This window comes from Aquarana catesbeiana, linkage group LG06 (assembly GCF_042186555.1).
Source record: "Aquarana catesbeiana isolate 2022-GZ linkage group LG06, ASM4218655v1, whole genome shotgun sequence".
NCBI classification, from domain to species: Eukaryota; Metazoa; Chordata; class Amphibia; order Anura; family Ranidae; genus Aquarana; species Aquarana catesbeiana.
Window position 1 is genome coordinate 52,569,361 of NC_133329.1, and position 22,317 is coordinate 52,591,677.

The following is a 22,317-nucleotide window of genomic DNA, read 5'->3' on the forward strand; positions in this document are numbered from 1 at the left end:
TACCTACTTGGTTAATTGTATTTTGTTAAATATGGAAACATTTATTTTCTAATAAAAAACATTGAAATGAAAATTTGCATTTATTCTTTTTTTTTTTTTTTGGAGCCTGTAAAGCATTGCACCAGCGATCAGCAGATCCGTAACATGTTACGAAAGGTGAACTTATCTTTTAAAGAATGCTGTATATTTAGGAACATTAAAGAGTTTACATATATTTTAGGCTTATTTAAATTCAAAATCTGGTGTGATTCACCCCTTATGCCGCGTACACACGATTGGAATTTTTGTCTGAAAAACCTTGGATGGTTTTTCCGACGGAATTCTGCTCAAGCTTGGCTTGCATACACACGGTCACACAAAAGTTCTCCGAACTTTCGACCGTCAAGAACGCGGTGACGTACAACACGTACAACAGCACTAGAAAAGGGAAATTCCATACGAAGCGTGCCACCCTTTGGGCTCCTTCTGCTAATCTCGTGTTTATCTCGTGGTAGAGGAAGTTTGGTGAGAGATGATTCGCGCTTTTCAGCCTTTCGCCTTTCGCGCTTTTCTTTTCCAATTGCTACTGCTCTTCAGTTTGTGCTTGTGGGTTCATATCTGTTCTTCAGTACATGTAGTCAGTTTGCATCTGGGTTTCAGTGCGTATTATTATAGTACGTATTTGTTTTCAAGTGCGTTCTTGTCCGCTCATTTCTGATTTTCAGCTCGCTCTTCTCAGACCTTTCTGTTTTTTAGTGCTCTCTGTTAGTTCGTTCTGACCAGCTGACCGTTTTTGAAGCCATGTTGCGGTTACGTACACGTCGTAGAGTTCGTGCTGTGCGGGGGCTTGGTGTTGGGGTTCTTGCTTTGACCCAAGCCCAGTCCATGAACAGGGTGGGGAGGAGATCATGGACCAAGAATTGGTTGCTCAAGCGTAACCAATTCTGTCATATGCCTTTGTCGCGGGAGATCCAGAAGAATAACCCGGATGATTTCAGGAATTTTCTTTGGATGACGGACCCTGTTTTTCACCGTCTGTTGGCTTTGCTGTCCCCTTATATTATGAAGCAGGACATCTGCATGCGGCAATCCATCACTCCCGAGCAGAGGCTCGTTGGCACCTTGCGGTACTTGGCGACAGGGAGAAGTCTGCAGGACCTCAAGTTCTCAACAGGCATCTCCCCCCAGGCTCTGGGGATCATTATTCCAGAGATCTGTTCTGCCATTATACAGGTCCTGCAGAAGGACTATATTAAGGTAAGATTTCTCCTTTAACATCACATTCTATGTATTTAATGTTTGCTAATGTATTGTATTTCTTTCATCATTCCCTTATTACCATGATTGTAATAAGATTGTATATGTGAATGTCCTCTTTGTCCTCATGCATGCTTGAAGCTTTTAATGCTCCTTGTTTGTCCTTCATGCATATTTGCCTTCACTAACCTCCCCAACATGCTATCCTGGGCCCATACATACCTAGTCTAGTCACTTAACATTGTATTTTGTCAGCTCCATAGTAGTGCTTTAGCCTAAACACCCCCTAAAGTGTGTACTAATGTTATTGTTGTCCTTAAATTCAGGCAGAGTGCCATAATCTTTTTTTGGGGTCCCAAACTCATTTAGAACCCCCCCCCCCTAAAATTTTACAATGGGCCATCAGAGGGGGTGAGGAATATGATAGGTGGACCTTATCTTTTTGTCTTTAACCAGTTTGCGCCCGCGCTATAGCCAAAAGACGGCTACAGCGCGGCGCTCAATTGCCGGGAGGGCGTCCCTGGAAGTCCTCCCGTTTACTTCCCCTCTTTTTACTGAGGACATGCTAGCATCAATTGTGGCCCAGTGCAACCTGTATGCACAACAATTCATAGCATGTAACCCAACGTCCTATTATGCCCGTCCCTACAAGTGGAGAGCCCTAACAGTGGAGGAGTTTAACATTTTTTTGGGCCTCACATTCTGTATGGGACTAACTAAAAAAAATGTATTACGTTCATATTGGTCAACCCTCCCCATCCACCACATGCCCATCTTTATTTCAGTAATGCCCAGAACCAGATATCTCATGATTATGAGATTCCTACACTACAATGATAATACCCAGTGCCCTCCCTGAAATGACCCAAATTTTGACAAGCTTTATAAAATTCGGCCACTACTAAATTATTTTTCTGAAATCTTCCCCCAGTTGTTTACCCCAGACCAACACATATGCGTGGATGAGTCCCTTGTCAAATTTTCTGGCAGGCTGGGCATAAAACAATTTATTCCCACCAAAAGGGCCCGCTATAGGGTGAAGCTTTATAAATTGTGCGACTGAGCCACAGGGTATACATATGCCTTCATGGTATACTAAGGGAAGGACACCCAGCTACATCCCCCTAATTGCCCAGACTACATCGGATGAAGCAGGAAAGTCGTTTGGGAACTCATAAAACCACTCCTGGAGAAAGGCTACCATTTGTACGTGGACAACTTTCATACTAGTTTGCCCCTGTTCCGCAACCTTCACAGAAAGAACACTCCAGCATGTGGCACAGTAAGGACGAACCGGAAGGGCTTTCCTCAAAGCCTCATCAACAAGAAGCTAAGAAGAGGGGAGACGGCAAGTTTACGGAATGAGGAAATTCTGGCTGTGAAGTGAAGGGACAGAAGGGATGTCTACGTGCTTTCATCGATCCACAACAATACATTCGTTGAGATCCCCAGGAGAAATGGCCCGATCCAAAAACCAACATGTATCCACGAATAAAATATGTTCATGGGGGGGTGTTGACTTCAACGACCAAATGCTCAAACCCTACCTTGCCACAAGACGAACATACCAGTGTTATAAAAAAGTTTAAATTTATTCGTTTAATTTGGCCATATACAACAGCTACGTTATCTATCACAAATCCACTGAAAGTCCCAAATCCTTCCTTGGCTACCAGGAGGAAATCACCACTGCCCTTGTATTCCCAAACGGCCCACCAGAAATCATTCGATCTGATATGATTAGCAGACTCTCTGATCGCCACTTTCCCGAAAAAATCCCTCACAGACCAACAGGCCAAAAACATCAGAAAAAATGCCGGGTGTGCACCAGAGGAGGAGTTAGAAGAAACACCACTATTTATTGTCCCCAATGTCCTTCCCAACCAGGCCTCTGCATAGTTGACTGTTTTTCTGCCGTTACCATACTTCACTAAATTATTAGTGAAGTATGGTAAACATAACCCTCACTTCCTGCCATTTACCTTCACACCCCTTGTGCCTCTACTTGCTCTATAACTGACCCTGGCTTGTTATTCGACCACACTTCTGCCTACTGATTCTGTTCATACCTCTGCCTGATCTGGAAGTGACCCTGGCTTGTTATTCGGCCACGCTTCTGCCTACCGATTCTGTACATACCTCTGCCTGATCTGGAACTGACCTTGGACTGTTTGACCATGCTTTTTGCCTGCCTCTTGGACTGATCTTGTACCCTGCCACTGGACTAGTGGGATAAATAACACAGGGGTCTCACATATGTTAGGGGCTCCAGAATTGTTTTTCTGGATGAAGAAAACATTTTTTTTTGTTTTCTCATTCCTAGATTAGGGTCTGGAGACTCAGAGGCTTCAAAGAGATTTGGGTGGGAGAAGCCTCTACCCCTGTCCCCATTCTGTCCTGAACGAGGCCCTACTTCTGCCTGCTGCCTGTAGGACCTATGCCATCATGCCTCTGCCTGTCGCATGAACTGACCACACCACATGGACCATGTTCCTGCCTACTACCAGGACCAATATTTTGGCACTGCTGACAATCTCTGCCTGCACTGACCCTGCACTGTATATGGACAGTATCCCTGCCTGCTGCCTGTACTGACTATGCACAGTATTCCTGCCTGTTGCCTGGAAAATTGCATTCGCTTTTGCTGGCCAAGTCCCTGCCTGTTGCCTGGACCAGTGCTATCCTCCTGTGGACAGCTGTGCTACTAAAAACCACAGATAATCTTTTGTTTACCCTTTGCTCAGCAGAATGTATTTTGGGGTGTATTGTGCATGCTATGTGTCCCTAGAACACCTGGCGGTATTCCTTGTATGTGGCCAGGCTGTGTAAAAGTCTCACACATGTGGTATTGCCATACTCAGGAGGAGTAGCAGAATGTATTTTGGGGTGTCATTTTTGCTATGTACATGCTATGTGTTGGAAATATCTTATAAATGGACAACTTGTGTAAAATGCATTTTCATTTTTTTCGCACATTTTCCAAAAACTTCTGGAAAAAAATGAACCATTCAAAAGACTCATTATGCCTCATAGATTATACATTGGGGTGTTAGCTTTCCAAAATAGGGTCACTTTGTGGGTGTTTCCATTGTTCTGGTGCTCCAGTGCCTTCAAAAGTGTAATAGGTAGTCAACAAGTTAGATGTGTAATTTATGCTCCTAGAACACCTGATGGTGCTCCCTTCATGTTGGGCCTCTCTATGTGGTTAGACTGTGAAAAAGTCCCACACATGTGGTATCGCCATACTTAGGAGGAGTAGCAGAATGTATTTTGGGGCGTCATTTGTGGTATACACATGCCATGTGAGAGAAATAACCTATTACAATGACAATTTTGTGGGAAAAAAAAATAAATAAATCTTAATTTTGCAAAAAATTGTGGGAAAAAATGACATCAAAAACCTCACCATGCATCTAACTAAATACCTTGGAATGTCTACTTTCAAAAAAGGGGTCATTTGGGGGGTATTTGTACTTTCCTGGCTTGTTCGGGTCGCAAGAAATGAGATAGGCCACCAGTACATCAGGTGTGATCAATTTTTTATGATTTGCACCACAGATTGTAGACTCTATACCTTTCACACAGACCAAATAATATCCACTAATTTGGGTTATGTTTAACAAAGATATGTAGCAGTATAAATTGTGGCCAAAATTTATGAATAAAAATTAATAATTAGCAAAATTTTATCACAAACTAAGAAAAATGCGTTTTTTTCAAAATTTTCGGTCTTTTTTCATTTATAGCACAAAAAATAAAAAACCCAGAGGTGATCAAATACCACCAAAAGAAAGCTCTATTTGTATGAAAAAAAGGACAAAAAAAATCACAGTATTACATGACTGAGTAATTGTCATTCAAAGTGTGAGAGCACTGAAAGCTGAAAATTGGTCTGGTCAGGAGGGGGGTTTAAGTAGCCAGTTGTCAAGTGGTTAAATACTCCTTAAAATAAATGTTATACTGATGTTGGTCAAGAATGTTTGCATCAAATCTGCTTGCATTGTTATGTGCAAAAGTAGTAATTTTATTTTTTCTGGTTTGACTCCACAGTTTCCTTCAATGCCACAGGAATGGTAGACTGTGGCCTCCCAGTTTGCCGAGCGGTGGGACTTTCCCAACTGCGGAGGGGCAATCGATGGGAAACATGTCCACATCATCCCACCAAACCACTCAAGGTCATACTATTTTAACTATAAGGGGTTTCATAGTATCGTATTGATGGCGGTGGTATCGGCGACATATGAGTTTTTATATGTGGACGTGGGGAAGAATGTCCAGATGTCGGATGGTGGAGTCTTTGTCCAGACTGAGTTCTACAGACATCTCCAGAGTGGTGGCTTGGGATTGCCACCTGCTGAAGAGAACGTGGAAGGACTCCCATTTGTGTTTGTCACAGATGAAGCATTTGGTCTGGGTGAACATCTGATGAGGCCATTCCCCTAGAGGACCCTCACCCCTGAGAAGAGGGTGGAGTTGGGAAGAGTTTGGTATAATGGCCAACCGGTTCCGTCTGTTCCTTAGGGCAATCAACATGGCGGAGTATAAACTGAATCACATAGTGCGCACGTGCTTTGGACGTACGATCTGTGAGTGGAGGAAGTACCGGTCGTGAGAACGTAGGTAACATTTTAACTTGGGGCATCAGTGGCCTATACTGCTTCTAGATTGAGACCTATATTGTGATAAGATTATGAGAGTTTAGCCTGACATTAGTATTTTTCTCTTTTTTTTGTCTTGCAGAACTAATGAATCCATTCAAGAAGCCTGAGTTTATGAGCCAGTTTATCGATAGGTACCGGGAGCTGCCCAGTTTGTGGGACGTCAAACATAATTTATATCATAACAGACCAGCTAGGAAGGCAGCGCTGGAGAAACTGTTGGAACTTGTGAAGACAGAGGTTCCCAACGCAGACAGCGATTTTTTGAACAGGAAAATTGGTAGCTTGAGGAGCAAATACAAGAAGGAGCGTAATAAGGTCCTGGCATCCCAGAGGTCAGGAGCAGCAGCAGAGGATGTGTATGTACCCAGTCCAGAAGACCAGACTGAAGTGAGGTCATCACTTTCCACACTTCCTTCCACCCCAGCTGAGGCTTCCGAGGACCAACCTGAGCCTTCCATCCAGGAAGAAGTGGAGGAGATCAGCTTGAGGCTATAGTACTAGTAGAGTGCTCGCGACCTCAGACTGGGCTGAAGGTTTACCTTTCAACAAGACAATGACCCTAAGCACACAGCTAAAATAACGAAGCAGTGGCTTCACAACAACTTAGTGACTGTTCTTGAATGGCCCAGCCAGAGTCCTGACTTAAACCCAATTGAGCATCTCTGGAGAGACCTAAAAATGGCTGTCCACCAACGTTTACCATCCAACGTGACAGAACTGGAGAGGATCTGCAAGGAGGAATGGCAGAGGATCCCCAAATCCAGGTATGAAAAACTTGTTGCATCTTTTCCAAAAAGACTCATGGCTGTATTAGATCAAAAGGGTGCTTCTACTAAATACTGAGCAAAAGGTCTGAATACTTAGGACCATGTAATATTTCAGTTTTTCTTATTTAATAAATCTGCAAAAATGTCAACAATTCTGTGTTTTTCTGTCAATATGGGGTGCTGTGTGTACATTAATGAGGAAAAAAATGAACTTAAATGATTTTAGCAAATGGCTGCAATCAGGGGCGGACTGACCATCGGGCAGTTCGGACGCTGACCGAGGGCCCGTGGCCAGTAGGGGGCCCCATGGCAGCTTCCACTTTGGGAGTCGGGACCCGATCTACCCGTCAGCTAGCTGTGATTGACGGGCTGATCGGGTCCCTGCTCACTGCTGAGACTGCAGTGTATACAGAACACCTCGTGATGCGCTCCTCCTCCTCCCCGCCGGCCCCTCCTTCCCTCCCGTCCACCCCAGGTGCTTGTATCTGTCATCACCTCGGACGGACAGAAAAGAGGAGGGGCCGGCGAGGAGGAGGCGGAGCGCATCACGAGAGGTCTGTATACAGCCGCTTCCCGCGCTACTCTGCATCTAGGAAGGAAAGTGCAGCAGCTTGTACCACGTGCTGCTATTAGAAAGTTGCTGCACAGCTTCCCACCCACAGTGTCCCCCTGTGCCCCCCACCTCCCCACAGTGTCCCCCTGTGCCCCCACCTCCCCACAGTGTCCCCCTGTGCCCCCACCTCCCCACAGTGTCCCCCTGTGCCCCCACCTCCCCACAGTGCCCCCCTGTGTGCCCTCCACCCCGACAGTGACCCCCTGTGCCCCCCACCTCCCCACAGTGACCCCCACCTCCCCACAGTGTCCCCCTGTGCCCCCCACCTCCCCACAGTGTCCCCCTGTGCCCCTCACCTCCCCACAGTGCCCCCCTGTGTGCCCTCCACCCCCACAGTGACCCCCTGTGCTCCCCACAGTGACCCCCACCTCCCCACAGTGTCCCCCTGTGCCCCCCACCTCCCCACAGTGTCCCCCTGTGCCCCCACCTCCCCACAATGTCCCCCTGTGCCCCCCACCTCCCCACAGTGTCCCCCTGTGCCCCCACCTCCCCACAGTGTCCCCCTGTGCCCCCCACCTCCCCACAGTGTCCCCCTGTGCCCCCCACCTCCCCACAGTGCCCCCCTGTGTGCCCTCCACCCCCACAGTGTCCCCCTGTGCCCCCCACCTCCCCACAGTGTCCCCCTGTGCCCCCCACCTCCCCACAGTGTTCCCCTGTGCCCCCCACCTCCCCACAGTGCCCCCCTGTGTGCCCTCCACCCCCACAGTGACCCCCTGTGCCCCCCACCTCCCCACAGTGACCCCCACCTCCCCACAGTGTCCCCCTGTGCCCCCCACCTCCCCACAGTGTCCCCCTGTGGCCCCCACCTCCCCACAGTGCCCCCCTGTGTGCCCTCCACCCCCACAGTGACCCCCTGTGCCCCCCACCTCCCCACAGTGACCCCCACCTCCCCACAGTGTCCCCCTGTGCCCCCCACCTCCCCACAGTGACCCCCACCTCCCCACAGTGTCCCCCTGTGCCCCCCACCTCCCCACAGTGTCCCCCTGTGCCCCCCACCTCCCCACAGTGCCCCCCTGTGCCCTCCACCCCCCACAGTGACCCCCTGTGCCCCCCACCTCCCCACAGTGACCCCCACCTCCCCACAGTGTCCCCCTGTGCCCCCCACCTCCCCACAGTGACCCCCACCTCCCACAGTGTCCCCCTGTGCCCCCCACCTCCCCACAGTGACCCCCTGTGCCCCCACCTCCCCACAGTGCCCCCCTGTGCTCCCCACAGTGCCCTCCACCTCCCCACAGTGTCCCCCTGTACCCCCCACCTCCCTACAGTGTCCCCCTGTGCCCCCCACCTCCCCACAGTGTCCCCCTGTGCCCCCCACAGTGTCCCCCTGTGCTCCCCACAGTGTCCCCCTGTGCCCTCCACCTCCCCACAGTGTCCCCCTGTGCCCCCCACCTCCCCACAGTGACCCCAACCTCCCCACAGTGACCCCCTGTGCCCCCCACCTCCCCACAGTGATCCCCTATGCCCCCCCACCTCCCCACAGTGTCCCCCTGTGCCCCCCACCTCCCCACAGTGCCCCACCTCCCCACAGTGTCCCCATGTGCCCCCCACCTCCCCACAGTGCCCCCCCTCCCCCCTCCCCACAGTGCCCCCCTGTGCCCTCCACCTCCCCACAGTGTCCCCCTGTGCCCTCACCTCCCCACAGTGCCCCCCCACCTCCCCACAGTGTCCCCATGTGCCCCCCACCTCCCCACAGTGCCCCCTTGTGCCCCCCACTTCCCCCCTCCCCACAGTGCCCCCCTGTGCCCTCACCTCCCTACAGTGTCCCCCTGTGCCCCCCCACCTTCCCACAGTGTCCCCCTGTGCCCTCCACCTCCCCACAGTGTCCCCCTGTGCACTCCACCTCCCCACAGTGCCCCCCTGTGCCCTCCACCCCCCCACAGTGTCCCCCTGTGCCCTCCACCCCCCCACAGTGCTCCCTGTGCTCTCCACCCCCCCACAGTGTCTCCCTGTGCCCCCACCTCCCCACAGTGTCCCCCTGTGCCCCCCACAGTGCCCCCCTGTGCCCTCCACCTCCCCCTCCCCACAGTGCCCCCCTGTGCCCTCCACCCCCCCCCACAGTGTCCCCCTGTGCCCTCCACCCCCCCCCCACAGTGTCCCCCTGTGCCCCCCACCTCCCCACAGTGCCCTCCACCCCCCCCAGTGTCCCCCTGTGCCCTCCACCTCCCCACAGTGTCCCCCTGTGCCCCCACCTCCCCAAAGTGTCCCCCTGTGCCCCCCACCTCCCCACAGTGCCCCCCTGTGCCCTCCACCTCCCCCCCACAGTGCCCTCCCCCCCCACAGTGTCCCCCTGTGCCCCCCACCTCCCCACAGTGTCCCCCTGTGCCCTCCACCTCCCCACAGTATCCCCCTGTGCCCTTCACCCCCCACAGTGTCCCCCTGTGTCTTCTATCCCCCCCCATGGTGTCTCCCTGTGCCACTCACACAGTGTCCCCCTGTGCCCTCCACCCACCTACAGTGTCCCCCTGTGCCCTCCAACCCCCCCCCCCCATGGTGTCTCCCTGTGTCCTCCACCCCCACTGTGTCGCCTTCCCCCTGATGGCTACCCTGAAAGACACTGTGTTAAGCCTGGAGGATCCCAGTGCTGTACTGTGTGCCCTGTGTTTTGGTTTGTGCCCTGCTATTTGCCCTACTGCGTGCCCCATGGCCTGTGATGTGCCCTGCTAGTGTACCCCCTTATGTGCCCTACTCTGTGCCCCTTGCCCTGTGATGTGCCTTGTGATGTGCCCTGCTGTGTACCGCCTGTTGTGCTCTACTGTGTGCCCTGTAATGTGCTCTACTGTGTGCCCCATGCCCTGGGATGTGTGCCCTGATGTGTACCGCCTGTGTCCTGTTCCCAAGGATGTGCCCTACTGTGTGCCCTGCTGTGTGCCCTACTATTTGCCACATGCCCTGTGATGTGCGGCACGCTCCCTGCTGTGTATCTCCTGATGTGCTCTGTGATGTGCCCCGCTGTGTACCCACTGATGTGCCCTGTACCCTCTGTGATGCACCATGCTGTGCTCAATAATGTGCCCTGATGTGTACAGCATAATAAACCCTGCTGGGTGCCCCATTATGTGTCCTGTGATGTGCCCTACTGTATGCCCTGTGCCCCATAATGTGCCCTGTGCTCTGCTGTGTGCCATGTGATGTGCCTTACTGTGTGCCCCATGTAAGTGGGGCTTTGTGTAGGTGCGGCTTGCATGTGGGCGGAGACACAGGGGGCCCCATGATCTTCTATTGCCGGGGGCCCCATGAGTTGTCAGTCCGCCCCTGGCTGCAATATAACAAAGAGTGAAAAATTTAAGGGGGTCTGAATACTTTCCGACCCCACTGTATATATTTTTGTAATAATTGTGTAAAATAAATTCTATTCCAAATCAAGGTGGGAATCACAATGATTATTTCAATATATATGCATAGCTTTTTTATATTTTTTATTAATTCAGAGTTTTAATGTTACCAAGATTATCAAGCAACAGGAACACTGTCTGCAAAAGAATTCTTTGGCCTTGCCAAATTCTGATACTATCCTGATATACTAAATTATTGCTAAATGATCTATTACTGTAACTGTTACTTTAAGGACACTAACTACACTATATGATGACGGTTTGTGGAACCTGACCTTCCCATCTTTATAAGCTTGTTGGACATCAGTAGTACTAGTAGTGTCAATAGTAGTAATATCTTGCCCTTTTTGGCTATAACAGCCTCCATTTGTCTGGGAAAGCTTTCCACAATTTTTTGGAGTGTGTCTGTGAGATTTTGTGCTAATTCGTGAGATCAGGTATGGATGCTGGATGAGAAGACCTAGCTTGAATTCCCAGAGGCATTTAATAGGGTTGAGGTCAGGGCTCCATGCACGGCACTTGAATTCCTCCACACCAAACTCATCAAACCGTGTCTTTATGGAGTAGTCTTTGGGGAAAAGTCATGCTGGAACAGAAAAGGGCCTTCACCAAAAGGCTGGAAGAGCAAATTTGTCAAAAATGTATTTGTATGTTGTAGCATTAACAGTACCCTTCACTGGAAACACCTTGAGTAAATCATCTAAGAGAGTTGTCTACATACTGTATCAACAAATCACAGTTGTATGAAATATATAAAATATCCCTGCTGAATCCCCCCCCTGTTACAGAGGTTGCGGGCATACAGGTACGATGATTCATATATGGTGGACTTGCCCCCGTATAAGAAGCTACTGGAATAAATTCCTCCATTTATTATGAAAGGTCACTGAGACCCAGGTTCCTCAAGACCCCACATACATCCTCTTGAACCACAGGGTGCACAACACTCACAAGAACACACAACAACTTATCTTTTTCATGTGTTTGGGAGCCAAGATTACCTTAGCGAAAGCCTGGAAAAAACCAACAGTATCAATCCTGGCTGCCAAACGAAAAATTTCCTGGATCATGACCCAGGAACAGATGGTTGCAAAAAACTGCAGGACACAGTCCAGCGATTTGAAGGGGTCTGGGAACCATGGGCAATGTTTCATATTCCCATCGCACACGTTCCTGGTATAAGCTCTTAACCTTTTTTTGTGTTGTGATCATGCAATAAACTAAACCGTTTGGACGCCACCGTGTGTTGATCCTTGGTGTGCTGGCAAATATCTACATTGGGAACCATGGGCCACACATATCAAGATCCCGCTTTACCCGGGCCACCTACAAACATGAGGGAATTCCTAGTGAGACCACTTACCCTATCCCCCTATCCTATCTTCTCTCCTCCCTCTTAACACCCCCACTTTCTCTCTTCACTCTTTCTTATGGTACCTACCATCTGACTTGGTTTTGATATGTCGCAGGCATTACACTACGCTATTTGCGGCACAATATACCACCCATGCCAGACTACCCAGAGCGGGGGATAGATAACTAAGCTTGCGACTATGATTGACCTGGCCCTTGGTGGATGGACCCCCTTCTCCCAACTCCGGGGGGTGCAGCGACCTGGGAGACTGCCGGATCGGGCATTCCCTGGAGAGGAGGAGGGGTGACGGCCGGGGTGCGCCATCGGGCTGGGCCCACAAGCTCTCTCACTCCGCAGTGAGCACCCATAGGGGTGGAATGATTATCTTGAGGGCCCGGGCGCGGGGCACCTAGGCCAAGTTCGTTCCATCGAGACCACTATACACAGTGAAAATGATCAATTAACCCATCAACATTGGCAGTGGTTATGAGGGTCTAGATTAACCACTTGGCGCCCGTGCTATAGCTGAATGATGGCCACAGCGCGGACATGAATTTCCGGTAGGCCATCATACGACGTCCTCCCCTTTGCACGCTCCCACTATGATCACCGAGTCACTGAGACTTGGGTGATCACAGATCCGAGTCAGGGGCCGATCCCGGCCCTTACCACGTGAACAGCTCTCAGCCAATGACAGCTGATCACACGATGTAAACAAAAGCTCGGTAATCACTTTTTTTTTCTCCTCACGCTGATGGCTTGAGGAGAAGAAAAAGCCTATCACCGGCTTATGTGCAAGGGACATCGGTCCCGAAGAGGAAGAGGCAATTCTGCCTCTTCTGTGCCCACCAGTACCCCTGCCAGTGCCACCTGCCATTGCCACCTGCCAGTGCCCACCAGTGCCACCTATCAATGCCCACGAGTGCCACCTATCAATGCCCACAAGTGCCACCTATCAATGCCCTCCAGTGGTGCCAATCAGTGCCACCTAGCAGTTCTGCCTATCAGTGTAACCAACCAGTGCCCATTATTGCCACCCATCAGTGCCCATCACTGCCACCTATCAGTGCCCATCAGTGCCGCCTCATCAGCGTACATCAATGAAGGAGAAAAATTACCTGTTTGCAAAATTTTATAACAAAATATAAAAAAATATAATTTTTTTTTTAAATTCGGTCTTTTTAAATTTTTTTAACAAAAAATAAAAACCGCAGAGGTGATCAAATATAACCAAAAGAAAGCTCTATTTGTGGGAAAAAATTATAAAAATTTCATATGGGTACAGTGTTGTATGACCGCGCAATTGTCATTCAAAGTGCCTCCGCGCTGAAAGCTGAAAATTGGTCTGGACAGGAGGGGGGTTTAAGCGCCCAGTAAGCAAGAGGTTAACACACCTTCATCTGCTCAATTGACTCGCCTAAATCTAGATTAGCCAATTATACTCTGTAAACCAAATACACGCTATGAGCTGACCGATTATAGGGGTCATTGGCCCACCACGGGACCACCATGTTTTGTGACAACGTGTTACTTCTGTTATCGTTCTGGTTTGATCCCCTTTCCAACATAGTGCAATTGAAATGATACACAACTGACAGATACCTAATAGCGGTAATCGATTTAAGTATGGAGATCTATGCATGACTTAAAGGTGTTGTAAAGGTTCGCGTTTTTTCACCTTAATGCATCCTATGCATTAAGGTGAAAAAACATCCGACAATACCGGCCCCCCCAGCCCCCTTAGTTTTACTTACCTGAGCCCGTTCACCTGCTGCGCTCGCCCCCGATGTCCTCTTCGCCGCTCAGCCTGGCCATTTATTGGCTAGAGTGGATGAATTGAAAGCAGCGCAGCCATTGGCTCGCGATGCTGTCAATCACATCCAATGACGCGGCGCGCCGGGGGGCGGGGCCGAGTGATACAGTGAGCGGCTATAGCCGCCGGCTGTATCACGGGAGCGCACCCGCAAGAACTAACCACCATGTGAGAGAGCTCGCATGAAGGTGGTTAGTTCTTGCGGGGAGGAGCTGAGACAGCCGCCGAGGGACCCCAGAAGACCAGGTTCCGGGCTACTCTGTGCAAAACGAGCTGCACAGTGGAGGTAAGTATAAGTATGTTTGTTATTTATTTATTTTTTTAAAATTGCCTTTACAACCCCTTTAATACCTAAGACTTTCTGTTAGAGATCCGTTCTTTACATGTTTATAGCTCTTGACTGGCTACATCTGCCTGCAAGAGGATACTTTATCTGTATTTGTTACTGTCATAATTATGCTACAAAACCTCAATAAACATATTGAAAAGGAAAATATCCCTGCTGCTAAACCAATAACTGTGATAAAAACCACAAAGTGCAACAAAAAATATTTTCCAAAACGGTAAGCGCTAGATATAAGATTAACAATAATGCTCAAAAACAAATACATTTAGCTGCAAGTGCCACAAAATGGATATAACGTGCAATAGTCCATGAACTTAATTTAAAAGTGCCAATACAGTCTATGAAAAAGTGGTGCCACACTTCATGCATCAATAAAGTACTTCACTGTATTTCCGGGGAAATACACGCCAGTAGTGGGAGTCGCTGAATCGACTGCCGGCTGAGAGATTACATTGCTGGATTCTACTGGGTGCTGGTTCTAGGCACCATAAGATGTAAGTGTACTAGCTTTTAATACTCTCTGTATGTTTTATGGAATTTTAATAAACAGGGTTGCGCGATAATTCTGTTAATTTTTTTTTTTCATTGCATGAGTTCATTCATTGACAATCTAATGCCGCATACACACGAGCGGACTTTCTGGAGGACTAGGTCCGACGGTCTTTCCAACGGACTTTCTGACTAGGTCCGTCTGACTTTCCGCACCAACGGACTTGGACACACACGATAGGACTAAGTCCGTCCATAAGTCCGTTCGGTTTGAACGTGATAGCGTAAACGGGACTTGCGTCGTATGTGGTCCGTTGGATCAGCACACAGACGAACAGTTTTCCCAATTTTAGTCCGTCGGACTTTGAGTCTGTCGGACAGATTTGAAACATGTTCTATTTCTAGGTCCGTCGGATTTTTATCCCGAAAAGCTATCGGACCAGCCCACACACTATCGGATTGTCCGCCGGACTAATCCCGTCGGACCTAGTCCGCCGGAAAGTCCGCTCGTGTGTACGCGGCATTATAGGAGGAGGAGGAGGTGCAAGCAGGCAGGGCCGGGACAAGAGGGGGGCTGCCCTGGGCACTGTAGTATCATGTGAGGTGGGAGGGAGATGGGGGGTTGTGTAGGAAGGGGGGATTTGGGGGGCAGAGGGGAAATTTGGCTGTGTGTTGGGAGGGGGATGGGGAGAAAAAGATGTATGCTAGGAGTAGGGATTTAGGGGGTAAATGTGCTGGGAGGGGGGTTTTGGAGTGGGGGAAAGAAAAATTTGTACCAGGAGTGTTTGTGCTACAGGGTGATTGTTTTGGGTTGGGGGGTTTTGGGGGATGGGGGGCAAAGATTTGTGCTGGGAGGAGGATTTCAGCAGGGGGGTGGATTTGTACTGGGAGGGGGAATTTATGCTTAGGTGTAAGCATGCAGATTAGTACTCAATTTTTTTTGTGGGGAAGATTTTAGCTGACACATAATGCTCATACATCTTGGGGGGGGGGCGCAGTTTTGGCATGTTCACCCTGAGCTCTAGATTATCTTGTATCTTGCAAGCAGGAACTCGGATTCTAAACCAAGTGTTGTTAGACCCGCTTATATCTTTGGTCTTAGTATTTGGTGAGTCCCAGTGTGGAAAGGGATAGGATTAGAATTACAGTGGAGAACTTTATTGATGCATGAACTGTTGGACATCACTTCTCCATAGACTGTTTTGTCATTATTGGCACTTTTGTTTGCACTTTTAAGTGAAGTTTATGGACAGTTGTCAACATATGTTTGGCCGTATGATGCATCAAACAATAACGACTAGACTGCTGCTCTTACCTGTATGTATTTCCACTTATAGTTGGCATAACTGGAATATCAGCGGGGTCATGATTCTAAGATAAAGTAGAAAGTGTGACATGAAAAGAGAAACATTTCAAAAATTTGTTACATTTCTTCTAGGAATTTATAATAGTATGAGTTCAAGTCAAAAGTTTGACTTGAAAGCAACACATACTTTTTTTTATTACTTATTTATATAATTATCAGCTAATTAGAAAATGTGAGTTATTATATATATTGCATAGCAAATGTTGGTACTGTTCATATGATCCAGGTTGTTACAGCTCTGGCCCTTGAAGGCTACCATCCTATGAAAGTTTAACTGTTTCTGTGGCTAACCGGTGGTGTATTGACTATCCTAGTTCTAGTCTTTATATAGTTCTCCAAGTCTGAAAATGGCCAGCCTAGTCATTAATACAGTCTGGAAAGAAATATGTTTTAAACTGCTTCTTAAGCTTGTAGATACTTTCATTTATCTTCAAGGTATCATCACTCAGGGATTCTGCTGATGATGATGAGAAGTTATGAGATCATGAAAGGTCCCCACCACCCCTGCTGGATGATTGATTTATTTTATATTAATAAATATAATGAAAGTAGGAGATGAAACATGCAAAGGTGGGCAGCAACAGCCAAAACTCCCAGGAGGACAGAAGTCTGGAGTTATGAAAGGGAGATGTCATTTTTGAGAATACAAGTAAGGTATTAGGGGCTGACTTAGCCCACCAGGCTCCAACTTTACATGAACCATCACCATGGGTGGTCTGGCCATGTAGTCTGATGAAGGGAAGGGCCACACTCGAATGCTGGCCAAACACTTGGGAACCTTTCTAGCAATTTCAACCAATGTTCGATCACAAATGTGACTATAAATGGATCTTGGCAACTTCTTATCAAAAGTCTTTAAAGAAACTCTCAATTTGATCAAAACTGTTGGTGTTAGGTTGGAAAGGGATGTTATGGACGAGTCAGGGAATAATTACTACATTTTCAAAAATCTAAAATAGAATAAAAAAAAGAATGAAGACTTACCTTCCCACAGACGTCACAATCCATCTCGTCTTTTTGGTTAGAAGAAAAAGAGGCTGAACTTGATGGTAATAAAAAGTATCCCTCAGAGTGAGCTAAAAGAGAGCATATATTAATATTACAATCAGGGTGGATTTGATTTAAATCACTAGTAAAAAGGCTCGATTCATATCAACTCGATTAAAATCATTTTTAAAGAGCAACTGTCATCTCTGTCCTGCAGCGGCTCCTCCTCTGACCCGCTGTTGACTCACCGACAGTCCCATTCACTTTAATGGGACGGCTGGTGATGTGGCAGTGACACAACAAGGTGAGGGACATGGCGGCAGCAGGTGAGCAGACGCCCGCTAACAGGCGCTGCCATGATGGATCTGAAATGACAGGTGCTCTTTAAATGTAAGGATTTATTCTTGCTGGTAGTTAGAATCTTTAATATTTGCAAACAAAATGAAGGTTTCCTATTTAGAATAAAAAAAAAAGAAAGAGACAAATTCCCCACTTGGGGTTTTTAGGCAGCGAAATGAAAAGGTAAAAAGCCAATTCATAAAAATGTATCTTTATTATACAAAAAACTTTAACACACTGGTTAGAAAGAATGAGCTCCCATAGGGTGTGTATTGATACATAACACTCAACACATACACTGTCTATATATGTTTATGACAACATGACATGTGCGTTGATTAGGGCAATAATAAAATGGAGCTGACGCGTTTCGACCTGTTCAAGGTCTTCTTCAGAGGTCAATTTTGCTAAAATTATATCAAGAAATGCATGTGTCAAAAAAAGTCAATAATTATTGAAAACAGATACATAACATATCAGTACAGCATATTTACCCAGTAATGAGTGTTCTAGGCCCAGGAGCTTCTTGTTGGGTAGATCCCTTTAAAATTAAAAGATTGCCCGTTCGCCTTCCCCCGGAGGTCTCATGGCATCCCCGCCATGGCCCCCGCCACCAGGGGAGGGAAATCCCAAGGAGATGTGACTTACAAGAGGTCACACTGTGAGGCACCCCCTATATACGCAGGCCACCCGGTCGGTCAGATAGGGAAGACACCTGCAATGACAACCCAGGGAAAGAGAGAATAATAAAAGTGAAAATAGTGTGTGTAATATATTGGTGTGCACTCCAACATAAAATCAAATAGGTGCAGGAAATGTGTATATGTTTGTATCTGCTTGGTTATGAGAACCAAGACTACCTATATCCACCCACTGCATGGGCTATGGCCCATGCGTGCCGGATGTATGTGTCTGTGCGTACGAAAGTCCGCACAGGCATGTATGTACGTGTATGCATACATACATATATATACCATAATCGTGGTTTTAAAATACCTATTTTAATAAGAAAGATATGGCGGAGTGCACACTAGGGTAGAAAAGTTATCTAAATGAAAAGGAGGTAATAGACAATGAAATTAATACCTCAACCCTATAAAAATGTGTAAAAGGAATAAAGAATGTGATTGATGGCAGGTGAAAAAAGGAAGATGAAAGAAATTGTGGAAACCTGGGACATGAATCCACTAGTGTGGACATAGGGATGTGTGAGGAGTGAACACACGAAAAAAGGGGTGAACAACAAAAACCAATACAAAATAGTGAGTGTGAAAACCAGGTGAACAGTGCCCACTAGTGAGGGAAGAAATGTATATCAGGTGTGCCGAGTGAATTACCTTGTATGCAAGGTAAAGGAAGTGCAAAAATCACACTATGTTGCCCAATATTGCTTGCACTCAGGTATGACCTGACCCGGGATAGGTCATTACCTAGAACTGGCTGAAAGCGCCTGTCCAGGTTACCATTTGGCAAGTCTGAAATTATAAAAAGAAATAAAATAGAAAATATTATAAACATTTGAGTATTTGGTATGTGTATATATATGGTCGTTGTAATCGACCAATAATTAGATTATAGGGCAGCAAAAGTGCAATGATGTGAACAAAAAGTGTACTTACGATGTGAAGCCGTAGCGGAGACCACCAGCTGGACAGGAAATGTGCAGAGTGATAAAGAGGAGATGAGGGAATGTATATAAGCCCTTAATGTTGGGGCGGAGCTCCAATGTAGGTTGATTGATGGCAGGTGTCAATGTGCCACTAATGAGACCGCTCCGGGGGGACCCAACATGGGGGCATGGCGGCCGCGAAGCGGCCTCGTGTGATCTCCTCGGCGTTCAGGGCGAGCAGGCGCCCCGTCCACTGACGTCATCGCCGTCGCAAATGCGTGACGTATCCGCATCACGTGGCGCGCGCGGGGCCCCGCGCATGCGCAGTGAGCGGAGACGTCCGGGGATGTCCCTGGACGCCGCCGGCAAGGGGGAATCCCCGATCTGGCACCCAGGTCCACCCTGGGTGTCCAATGGGGAACGGCGGGAGGGGGAGCCAACCATAGAGGAGTCCCACCTCCCCGCCTTACCTTGCCGGGAAGACACATCTCGGGGAGCCAACCCCGGTGCCGGGGCGGCGCAGGCAGCCATGATGGCTACTCCCGGGGGGGAAGAGGAGCAGGCTAATCAAAGGGACAACATTTCCATAATTATAGAACAATAACGTACAAGAATAGTAAAAAATATAAATGTAAGCGCATCATCCTATATTGATACATACAATCTTGGCATGGATAATTTTCATATAAGACATCCATATGTGCAGGGCAAATTCACATAACTAGGTATAAGGAGGTAACATAGGGTAAGGAACACATTCTAGAGCAGAAAAGGAAACAATACAAATTGAAATTAAAATTGCATGTACACTGCACATCAAGAGATGTACACAGAATAAACACATAGGTAGTCATGAGTGTCCCCGAGCTATCAGAAAGGGGATGGGGAAAAAAGGGGGGATGGGAAAAAGGGAAAAAAGGGGAAAGAAGGGGGGGGGGGGAGGGGAAAGGGGGGGGGGGAGGGGAAAGGGGGGGGAAGAAGGGCGGGGGAAAGGAGGGGGAGAGGGGAAGGGGAGGGAAAGCCGTGGGAACCGAAGAGGCAGGGGAGCCCCCTAGGGGGCACCATTACTTACTAAGGTTAACAAAGGGCAAAAAGACCTTACTGGGTCTTAACCGAAACAAACCCTTTTAGGAACGGGGCAAAAGATACGGCATCATTAAGTCCTGGGAACGAGGTGGCATTTAATTGAAATATCCACTTTTGTTCGTGTTGCAACAGGATTTTGTTCCAATCACCGCCTCGATTTGGTATGTGTACTCTATCGAGAGCGGTGAAGGATACTTTGGGCATTTTGTAATTGTGCACTGACATCACGTGTCGGCCCAATGGTAGATAGTAGTTGCCAATTTGCATATGATAAATATGCTTGGACATGCGACGATGGAATTCCTGTTTGGTCTTACCAACATAATAAGCCCCACATTCACAAGACATAAGATAGACGATCCCTCTAGTTTGGCAATTTGTGAAATGTTTGGGCTTGAACAGTGCCCCATTTGGGAGGTGGAAGATTTTCTCCCGTCTGATGTATCGGCAGGTAGAACAGTGTCCACAAGGGAAGGACCCCAAGGTTACACAATGTTTAAGTCTCTTTGTTTCATCTTTGAACTCGCTTTGAACTAGTCTGTCTCGTAAGGAGGTAGCGCGTTTATAGGTAATTGATGGTTTATTGGAGATAAAGTCACGGACTCTTGGGTCATTCAGCAATATAGGCCAATGTCTTTGGATAACATTGTTGACCATCTGATGTTGTCTAGAGAACCGCAAAATGATCCTAGTGGGGCCAATGTTGCTACCATCACTTGGCTTTTTATTGTATTGAGATAAAAGTTCAGACCGAGATTGTGCAATTGCCCTATTATATCCCCTTCGTAAACAGGAGCGGCTATAGCCACGTGCCAACAAACGGGTTTGTAGCTTATAGGCTTCCTCTTTGAAGAGGGTATCACTTGAGCAGTTCCTGCGTAGACGCAGGTAGTGACCATGTGGTATCGACCTCTTCAGGGCTGTGGGGTGAAAGCTTTCGGCGTGCAACACTGTGTTGCCGGCCGTGTTTTTACGAAAAAGAGTGCTTGAGATCTTATTGTCAGGAGTACGTATCAATTTTACATCCAAAAATGTCATTTGGTCAGGATCATAGGTCATAGTAAACTTCAGATTGTGTTTGTTTAGATTAATATGATTCAAAAATTGAAGCAACATTTCCTCCGAACCCTCCCAGACGATGAGGACATCATCAATGTACCGTAGCCACAATTGAATGTGGCCCGTGTACACCGCGAGGTCCCCACCGCCTCGGAGGGCCCTCTCCCACTCCCCCAGGTACAGATTGGCGTAAGCCGGGGCACAACAGGTGCCCATGGCCACGCCCTGCACCTGGAGGTAGTGGGAGTTATTGAAACAGAAGAAGTTGTGGTGTAGAATGTAGTCAAGACCGTCCACAATGAACCCGTTCAGTGCCTCATCATATTTTTGGCTTCGATGCAGAACCGCCCGCACAGCAGCGATCCCCTGGCTGTGGGGGATCGAGCTATACAGGGCCTCGACGTCGATAGCCACCAGGAAAGAATTCACTGGAAGGGTAAACTCTTCAATTTTTTGTAGCAAGTCTATTGTGTCCTTCAAAAAGGAGGGCATACAAAGGACAAAGGGTTGCAGAAAGGAGTCGATAAGTCGGCTCAGATTTTCCGAAATACCCCCATTGCCCGAGACGATGGGTCGTCCAGGGGGATCTGTCTGGCTCTTATGTATCTTGGGCAAACTATAAAAAGTTGCAACCCTTGGATATTTAATACAAATGAATTCGTATTGGTCCTTGGTGATAACTCCCCTTTCAAATGCTGATTGGATCAATTTGTAGAAATCAGTGTAAGAGGCCTGTATGAGTCTAATGGGGACGGTCCTGTACCACTCCTCATTATCAAGAATATTTTGGCACATACATACGTAGTCTTCATTATTCATCAAGACCACGTTGCCGCCCTTATCAGATGGCTTGATTGTAATTTTGGTATTTTTGCATAAGGAGTCTAGGGCTTGAGACTCCTCTTTGGTTAAATTTTCAGGGCGTACATTCTTAATGTGTTGGAGCTTTAAGAGATCTCTTAATGTTTGTTTAACAAAGATCTCAATACTTGGATTCAAACTGAGGGGAGGAAATTTTGCAGATGGTTTCTTAAAACGTGTTGAGGAGTACTGAGTAGATTCATTGGCAGTGGAGAGTAAAGTCTCCAAGTCAATTTGATCAATAAGATCCAAATTGTTGCTTTCCTGAAATAGAAGAGTCAAGTCCCGTAGGGCCTTAAACTCTCTCATGTTGAAACTGGGCCAGTCCATTGTGTCGTCATATACATCCACTTTTGCATGGAGGCTCTTGAGAAGTAGCCGGCGTGCAAAGAGGTGCAG

The 22,317-nt window shown here is 47.8% G+C and overlaps 1 protein-coding gene across 1 annotated transcript in view; it reads right to left on the reverse strand.

The window, feature by feature from the left end:
- LOC141148408 (NACHT, LRR and PYD domains-containing protein 1b allele 2-like) overlaps positions 1-22,317 on the reverse strand; it is a 90,515-nt gene that overhangs the window by 29,290 nt on the left and 38,908 nt on the right. Inside the window, exons 4-5 of the mRNA XM_073635883.1 lie at positions 16,962-17,053; positions 15,927-15,982 (exon numbers count right to left, since the gene is read on the reverse strand). Of these exons, the coding sequence (XP_073491984.1) occupies positions 15,927-15,982; positions 16,962-17,053 (148 nt within the window). The remainder of the gene's footprint in view (positions 1-15,926; positions 15,983-16,961; positions 17,054-22,317) is intronic.